This window comes from Penaeus vannamei, chromosome 25, assembly GCF_042767895.1.
Source record: "Penaeus vannamei isolate JL-2024 chromosome 25, ASM4276789v1, whole genome shotgun sequence".
Taxonomy (NCBI): Eukaryota; Metazoa; Arthropoda; class Malacostraca; order Decapoda; family Penaeidae; genus Penaeus; species Penaeus vannamei.
Window position 1 is genome coordinate 32,381,010 of NC_091573.1, and position 10,000 is coordinate 32,391,009.

General features: G+C 33.7%; 1 protein-coding gene across 1 annotated transcript in view; it reads right to left on the reverse strand.

Annotated features, from left to right (window-relative positions):
- Positions 1-1,161: 1,161 nt before the first annotated feature.
- The window catches only part of Aps (diphosphoinositol polyphosphate phosphohydrolase 1 Aps), a 9,281-nt gene continuing 442 nt past the window's right edge, over positions 1,162-10,000 (reverse strand). Inside the window, exons 1-4 of the mRNA XM_027365075.2 lie at positions 9,660-10,000; positions 6,091-6,246; positions 5,145-5,229; positions 1,162-4,344 (exon numbers count right to left, since the gene is read on the reverse strand). The exon at positions 9,660-10,000 is cut by the window's right edge and continues 442 nt beyond it. Of these exons, the coding sequence (XP_027220876.1) occupies positions 3,995-4,344; positions 5,145-5,229; positions 6,091-6,246; positions 9,660-9,749 (681 nt within the window). The 5' untranslated portion in view covers positions 9,750-10,000 and the 3' untranslated portion in view covers positions 1,162-3,994. The remainder of the gene's footprint in view (positions 4,345-5,144; positions 5,230-6,090; positions 6,247-9,659) is intronic.

Consider the following 10,000-nt stretch of genomic DNA (forward strand, 5'->3'; position numbering starts at 1 on the left):
ATAAAATAATAGTAATAATAGTAACAATAATAACAATAACAATAATAATAATAATAATAACAGCAAAAAAATAAATAAAAAAAATAATAATAATAACTACTACAACAATTGCAAAAATAACTGTAATAATAATAATAATAATAAAATAATAATAATTCATCATAATAATAATATTGATTATAATAAAGATAGTAATAATAATAATGATAATCATAATAATACCAATAATGATAATAATATCGATAGTCATAATGATGATAATATAAATAATGACAACAACAATAACAGATGATAATAACGATAACAAAATAGCCAAATATTCACATTCTTCAAACCTCTGCAGAACTATGTCTTTGTCTAAGAACTTGGAATTAACGACAATCCAAAGTCAAACGTAATCACAGACAATTTATATTCCATAATTCCAACTATTGCAAAGTGAACGATGATGATCATGTCAAACGAAGACCTGTGCCTCTTGAACCTTTTGTACCTCTTGCAGAAGCACCATCTTTTCGAATAACTTTGTGTGTGCGTTTTGTGTCATTTACTTGCTTAAATATATGCATGATGTATGAGTCACTATGATATCAGTAATGTAAACAAATGTACGTAATAAAAAAATCACAATAAAGATGAGTATTCAGATAATGTTATTTGCGTATATATCAATGGAACATGAGTGAGTGCAGGTTCATTACTTACAAACATTCATTCATACATGAGGTTATCTGTATCATTAAGTATGAATTTACAAGTTATATGTTGAATTCAAAAATATATAGCATAAAAAGTAAGTATTGTAAAATGAATATATATGTTATATAAACATGGAGATTAATAGATAGATTCCTTGTTAAAAGTGTGAAGCTATGCAAAAAATAAATAAAATAACTAACTACTTTATTAACTCGTAATAATAATAATAATAATAATGAGAATCATAAAAATTACTTGTAAAAAAAATAATAAAATAAAAAAATAACGTATAAACTAAACAACAAAACAAATTAATGGGTACTGGAATATGCATACTTAAAAATCATTGAAGTAATTAACAGGAATTTTAAAAAGAAACAAAAAAGAAAGAAAAAAGAAAAATTCAATTGGCATATAAGAAAACTCAAGCCTGATTTGTAGGAGCAACTGAGACTGGCTAAAAGGGATTGTAAATTTTATTGACTGAAGAAGCTGTCATTAAATAATGGTGTACAAGAGGTCCTTCTGAGCAGCCAGGCATATAATGCTCCTGTAACAAATTTCATCTCTGATTTACAGCCTGTGATATTCATTTCAATAAAAATGACCCTGTAGACCATAAAAAAATAATATATATATGTATATATATATATATGCTTGCTTTGCCACATAAAATCCTATGCATATAACCATACGTCTGTGCTTGCTTTTACCTCCCTTACCGTCAGTCACACAGAAATAAATTAATACCAAAATTGTATACACAGCACATTCCTAATGAAACTGACAGGCAAAATGATAGAACATGGGTAAGCATAGCAACATTACAAACATTACCATGACAACTGTCCAAATGTAATAGACACATAAGTAAAGAAATCTCACTATATTTTCTCCGTGATCTATATAACTTTTGAAATCACAATTTTTTTCTCCTTCTCAGCTGGAAGGAATGGAGACGACAGTTGTGAAGATGGAGATAAAAATACATAAAATGGAATTGGTATGAGTAATAAAAGATCAGGTCGAGGGGAAAGGGATGAGGTTGAGGGATTGGTATGTGTGAATTATGGTATAAATAATATTGTAAGTGAAACAGGATCAAGTTATAGGGGTTCTACTTATCAATAATTAGTACAAAAACAAAACAATAAACAAAAGCAGCCATAAAAGATTATCTGTCTTTTTTCTCATAAAAGGATAAAAAAAAAGCACTCTAAATTCATCGAGCACTAAGCACAATTACACTCTTGGCAGTGTTCTGAGTATCTGAGTGAAAATAAATTCACCAATCTTGCACCTTTTCATTCGACATGTGAGGACCAATAGAATTATCTATACAAGATTCACAACATATATATCAATACCAATAAATACAGCATAAACGTGTATGTGTAAGAATAAGTGATTATGAGGTGAATGAGTAACTGAGTAAATATCATGTATACACACTTAGACACGATTATACACACACGCACGCACACACACACACACACACACACACACATATATATTTGACCTACATTCACTCATTCCCTGACTTCATCTTACATTCCAAATGAGAGATATAGGAACTCAAAGTGACAAACACATTACATGTGGTTCAAAAAGTGTTTGAATAACAAAAATGATAAAATCCAAGGCAGAAAAATGACACACACACACGATCTGTTCCTTCGGACACTCAATGTTTCTTCCTAATCATTTAATTTAATTGGGTATAATTTACTTGGACCCTATGCCTTGTCTGTAATGAAGTATCATTATCTTATTATTCCCATTTCAGGTGACATCATTTGAACTTTTCTGCCTGAAACTAGAGTATCCTCATCATATATCTGGCTTGAAACTGGAGTGACATTTCATTACTATTATTATCATCATTATTGCTGTATTTAAAAAAGTAAATAAATGAAAAAAAAAAAATATATATATATATGGAGGAAAATAAATATATTTACTACCCATGATCTGAGTAAAACTACTCTATTTCTTGCGTGGTTACTGTCCTACACATTGAAGAAAAAATTAAACTTCAGGAACATCACCCTACAGCATGCCTGAAATCTGAGTAAAACCACCCCACTTCCTGGTTGAAACTTCTGTAATGTTACCCTATTAATAAAAAAAGAAAAAAATTGTAGAAACTACAACCAAACTCTGCTGAAAGCTGAGTAAATTAGAATGACATTACCCTAATCTTTGGGGAGAAAGAAAGAAAAGAAAAAGAAAAAAAGAATGTAACCCTATTCCCTGCCTGAAATTTGAGTTAAACCACTACTATTCCTCATCTGAAATTACAGTATCATCATTCACTTTCCTGTCTTAGTTAAAGCCACACTAAGTTCAACAAGAAGTTGGCTTAGATAGCTGGGACATGCGGGAATAAGTTTGTATCAAACTGTACCTGAGTATGTACAAGCATGTGTAGGAGGACATGTACATGTGTGTGTTTTTCAGCAAAGGAGGGATACCGGGTATATGTATATGCATGTATGTGTCTGTTAGTGTGCATAAATAAATACAATGATATTTACAAATATATATGCCTACATACACACACACAAATAATGGACTAAAACAGTACAGAAGTTCTAAAAAAGTATATAAAATCATTTGCTCTCTCTTTTGCTCGTTCGCTCGCTCGCTCTCGTTCTCCCTCTCTCTCTTTTACTCAGCTCAGTTACTCAAGTCGTGACTTTCTTTTTCTCTCTCCCTTTATTTTATTTTCTCTGTCTCTGTCTTTGTTGCAGTCTCTGTCTCTATGTCTCTCTCTTTTACAGCTGGGGAAAAATAAATGAAATTACACTCAGGCAGGACTCTTTTTCTGACAAAACATCAACAAGTCAATGAGAAAAATACAAGAATTATCATCTTGCTTTTCAGAATCAAAATAGAAAAAACTAGATTAAAAAAAAAAGGTTTGGAAGGAATGGATTAGGTACAGGGGGGGTGAGGGATTAAAGGGAATAATAATCTTATAAAATAATTAACAAGACTTTATAAATACTTGTTTGATGATGATGATACAGGTCAAAGAAAAGAAGAAAAGGATCAAAAAGGCCTGCTAATCTCAGTATGGGAGGGCCTTGCAGCACACACACATATGAAAGCATGTTTAATGAGCTTTGTGAATCTTAACAAAACCAAACAAAATAATAATAAATAAATTAACAAATAAAAAACAAAAATAAAAATGATATAATACAATGAATGAATAACATAAAGTGGGGAGGAAAAAAGAGGAGGTGAAAACATTCTTATGACAAATGAACAAGGTGGAAAAGGGGTGATTTTAGGTGTCATTGGCACCATCTTCTGGCGTTGAGCCATTGCTGAGGTCCTCGGCCGAGCACCCGCCCATCTTGATGAGCTCTCCATCCTCCAGACCATCCTCCTCTACCTCCTCTCTTTCTGCTTCTTCCTTCGTCTCTGCCTCCACCATGAGGTCTGTTCGCTCCTGCAGGATGACACTAGGGATGTGAGAAGAAGCGATGCCTGGCTGGCAGGAGGACGGGGAGAGGGGGCACGTGTGGTCCCTGGCTGCCTTGGGCAGGAGGAGGCTCACATAGCTGCTCTGGACCGGTTTGTGCTTGGCCAGCTCCTCCACCGCTTCCTCCACACTAAACCATTTGCGTTTCCGCCCTGGTGATTGGAAATTTTCCTTAGGATATCAAACCAATCCTCATACTCTTAATATGTTTACACCAATATCCTCATGCTATATTTGGAAGCCATGATACTCTTAATAATACTTTCAAAACAAAATTAAAGAGATACACAACAGTTCACAATAAACTAAACTGTGAATATATACATATGGGGACACATAATATCCAACAGGATGTCAAACAAAGCATGGATGTATACAACTAAACAAGGATAACTGTCAACATCTTTTTACACTTCGGTGGATTCATCTGTGATAATAAGTGTTTAAAAAGGCTTGGCTATACTGAAGTGTTATCCCTAACAAGCCCTTCAAATACTTGTAATATAAAGAAGCATTCTTTATTTTTTTTGTTTTGTTTTTTTGTTTTATCTATTCATTTAATTTTCTTTTCTTTTACAATATTGTGCAGGTAAATTCATTCATACATCTATATATAATCACTGCTCCTTTCCATTTTACTACATTTACTACATTTCTTTTTACAAGTTTACAAAGATTACTCTCTCTATCTAAATCAATCCAAAACACACGCATTTCATTTTATATCTTCGTCATAAAACCTTGCCTTTTTCAACAGTCAATATGATGAACCTTCCTATCTTATATCTATCTAACTCATCAGCCAATAAAAAATTTGGTTTATTCTTCAGAAGTCTGAAAATATTTGAGAGAGAAATCTACAAAAAGAAACAAATAGAGTAGTGATATGACACAATGAAAAAGTGGAAGAAGAAGAAGAAAGAATTGTGAGACATGAGGCAAACTGACTTACCAAACACCTTAGACTCATCCCACTCCTCCATTTCTTCTGTGACCACAAGAACGTATACACTTGTCCGATGACGCCGCTCAGAGTTCTGAAAAAAAGGATGATTCTTGAGACCAGATTTCAAAATATATAAATCAGGGGTTCTTAACTTTGGCCCATGGTGTACTTAAATATGTGAATTAAATATCTAGATTTTCTTGTTCCTAACAATGTAGTTGGACAGTTTACAATATGACCAAAATAAAATGTCTGTTCTTTTTGGTCTCTGGTGCCATATGATTTCAGACCCTAAAACTATCATCATTAATGCTGATCAAGCCTTGTTTTGTGTCCTTGTGTCTGAGTGACTCCCCAAGCTTTAAACCTCAGCTCAATCATATTTTAAAATTAATAAAACATTTCAATTACTACCATTAACCTTGAGCAAAACATCACTGTTCATCACAAATAAAAACTCCAGTTGCCAGAACTGTGCAGAACAGGAGTATCAAATTTACAGGCGGAATGTGGCCCTCAGGATGATCATAAATAGCAAGGGGTGACAAAAATACTTATTAGCATGTGAAATTAAAAGACAATGATAGAGTATTAGTGAATTATCTACATAAAAGTTGTCAAGTAGTTCTTGTTCAGCATGTATGTCATAACAAAGTAAACCTCAAATACAAAATTGAAGTTATATAGTAAGTTGTAGCAGTCCATGACAAATGCATATACATAAACGCTTGGTTACCATTACCTCACCCTTTACACAAAGGTATATAATATTAGCCAGCTTTAATTAATGTAATCCTTGGAAACCAAGTATGTGCCTCTGTTGGCCCCTAAAATGAGAGCTGAATTGAAAATTGTCCCTTGGAGTTTTGAGTTTGGAATTTCTGCAAGGCTCGAGCAATCTGAACTTAACATCAACAATATCTCTGACCTTTAAAACTTCTCTCAACCTCACCTCAAACACCCCCAGGCATCGGCCTAGCATACCGCACACACCCGCCTCCTCGCGGACCTCCCGGGTGGCAGCGATGTCCGGCAGCTCATTCGGTTCCACCCCTCCACCTGGGACTATCCACAGGCGTGAATCTCGACGGGATGACACCAGCAGCACCTAAGGGAGAGATGTGAGATGCTAAGGGGATTCAGTTTCAGGATTAATGAAGAGAAAAAATCCTACCATGGTTACAAGAACGAACATCAAACAGACAGAAAAAAATTAAAGGGGAAGGAGGAAGAGAGGAGAGGAGAGGAGAGGAGAGGATAAGAGAAAGAGAGAGAGAGAGAGAGAGAGAGAGAGAGAGAGAGAGAGAGAGAGAGAGAGAGAGAGAGAGAGAGAGAGAGAGAGAGAGAGAGAGAGAGAGAGAGAGAGAGAAAGAAAAGAGAGAGAGAGAGAGAGAGAGAAAAGAGAGAGAGAGAGAGAGAGAAAAGAGAGAGAGAGAGAGAGAGAGAAAGGACAGGAGACATACATGGATAGACATATGTAATTTGCAAGTTAATATTTATGTGGAACAACAATGAGCACATAATACAAAATATTTAAATATCTATTTATGAAATTTCTGGATCTTTTGATTAAAAATGTATCTTAGTTTTCATAAAACTACACACTGTAGTGATAAATACTATTAGTAACAGCACCAATAATAATGAAAATAATAATAACAAAACCAGTTATGATATTAACAATAAATATCAATATTCGTAATAGTAATGATAATAATAATAATATTATAGTAATAATAATGATAACAATAATAATAATAATAATAATAATAATAATAATAATAACAATAATAACAATAATAATAATAATAACAACAATAATAATAATAATAAATGTACTACTACTACTACTAACAATAACAAAATAATAGTATTATCATCAAAATAACAATAATGAAAGTTGCAATCCTAATCAAAACCAAAATAATAATACTAACAATAGACAAATAACCATATTAATAATAATAATAATAATAATAATAATAATAATAATAATAATAATAATAATAATAATAATAATAATAACAACAATAATAATAATAATAACAATTTTGATAACAATAATCATAATCATAATGATATCAATAATATATTGTTATCAATAACATAAAAAATAATAATATAAACATTATGATAATGTTAGCAATGATAATAATGATAATGAAGAATAAAAATGATAGTAACAATAATAATAACAACAATAACAATAACAATAATAACAATAACAATAACAACAACAATAATAATAATAACATCAATAATAATATCAATAATAATAATAACAAAAACAATAACAATCTCATTCATAACAATAGCTAATACTACCACTCATGTGGTGCTGGCAACGGATTTTGAAAATGGCTTGAACAGAGAGGATACTGAATGAAAAGTGCAAAGAATAGGTAAAGGTAAAGAAGAAAAACTGCAGAAGATGAGAGTAAGACAAATGAGTTTTGTAGGACATCTAATGAGAAGAGGAAAGATCGAGGACCTTGGATGAGCAGGAAGAATCCCAGGTAGCAGAGCGAGAGGCAGACGGAGGGAGAAGTAAATGGAGGGAATAAGCAGAGCAGTTTGAGGTGGATATAGAGCAGCACATATACTGCCAATGACGAGAGATAGACAGGTTTGGTAATCCATGGTGACTAACGTCTGCAGGGGCATGACTCTTCGAAGAGATAATAATATTCATAATAACATTAACATTCATATAATTATAATAATATTCACATAATAGAAATAATGATAATATTAACAACAATAAAAAATAATAACAGCAACAGCAACAGCTACAACAACAATAACTACCTATTATCCCACACCCAAATCTGAAGCTCCTTATGCTTAATATGCGTGCTTCCTATAAGTCACGATTAGCCCAATGCTGGCAGGTGTTTTCCATGCCATAACTGACCATGCACTGGGGACCAGGCACAGTCAGCAACTTGAGGATAATTTTAGAAGCAAGGGAAACCTATATTTCCCCTCTAAAATTTTGGCTCAAGCATATATGATTTTCTTGTGAATGAAGCTAAACAGTGACTTTAAGGGGGACCATACCTGCCACTGCCTCCCTTATTCTGGTCATGACATCACAACCAAAGCAAAACCAAACCAAAACGACTGGCAAAAGTATATGAAGGTGCACCGTATACAAATTACTCATATCAGCAATTCAACCCTTGGCTCCTATGCCATTGCTACACCAAGAAATATCCAGCAGTGGGCTGTAACTCCTCAGTCTCTGTCTCAATGGCCAAATACGGGAACAACTGTTCTGAACACACAACTGAGGACATTGGGTCCTATGCACATGGTAAGGATGTATTTGATACCCAAAAAGTCTAATCATGCTATACCAATTACGTATGCCCTCTGTTGGTATGGGGCAGAAGAAAAGAAAAGGGATGCAGTGTTTCTCATGTATCTAGAGAATTCAAAGAAGCGCAAGAGCTAATGACAAATGAGAAATAGACTTCCTTATTAGAGTCTGGATCATGAGACATCCTTCTGTACATAATAAAGACAATTATTACTCTCAAGTCAGCTATATGGGTAGTCATATGTCAGTTATTGACCAGAAAAAAAATATAGCACACAGAATTTAAACTCCTAATATTACTGGATATGCCAAGTACATACACTGAACACTCAACATTCCAGTGATCAGAATCTGCACTACAAACCATGCCAACACACATCAAAAACTAAAAAGCCCATCATAACCCTGTCCCGGTAATCTATAGCCTAAATGGTAACAGGTATGCAGCTCAAACAGCATGGTCTTCCTATGTTTTTCTGTATTGGTGGCACATTTACCAAATATATACAGCAAAACAGACCTCCGCTTTCCTCTGTACATATCATATAGTGTTCTACTACATTCAAGTGCAACTGCAGCTAGGACATCTCTAAATAATATAAAACAGAGTTTAATCTTCTGCAATTCAGTGTCAACTTTGCAAGATCTGGATAATGGATTAGACAAAATCTTTATCTAATTTTTTTTTAAATTTAATTTCGTGTTAACTTTCCATTTGTATATTTATAGAATTCCTTATATATAATAATACCTATACTTATTGCCTTTTCTATCCTGTATATACTTATCTATATGGCACTTCAACATGGAAAGCACAAAAGGAAATCCATGCTGGTGAATCCCAGGTAACAGCACACTCAATACTGAGACCAAGACCATTCAAAAACACACTAATACAGCAAGAGCAAGAGTGAGTATCCCCAATTAATTTTTTTGACACTTTTTTAGGCATTTCATTTGATATGACTAAAAGAATTTCTGACACTCCCTATGTTCTGTCTGTGTGGTGCATGTTTTTATATAGTTCCACTCCCTATGTTTACCATCTATATACTAGAATCCCTTCAACCTCTACATATCAGAATCCTCTGATCATGGACTAAACGGTTAAAATGTAGAAAAAATGGCTTAAACAGTATCCCTATGTACGTTCATACATTTTCCTCTATTTCTGAAAGACAACTCTAAAACTGACTTACCTGGCTCTCATCCTCATTGACACATATACATGCTGCACGCTTGACAAATCCATCTTTGTCGTAGTTCCGCGCCTTTACCATGTTGCTCATAATCCACACGTTGTTCCTCCTGACGGCCTTTTTACGTGCTCCAATGGGGTGGTGAGAGGCGGCCGAGTCCTACTCTTTGGACTCGATAAGTCAACACATCTTCAGCAAATTATGGACTTCCACGATTGGTGAACTTAACGATGTAAACTTCAAAGACGGAACAGACTGTGACTAACTTGGAATGAAGGGAAGGCGATGTGGAAATATGTGAAGCAAACAGAAGAAACCTTTCTTTTCCGTTTTCTAATTTT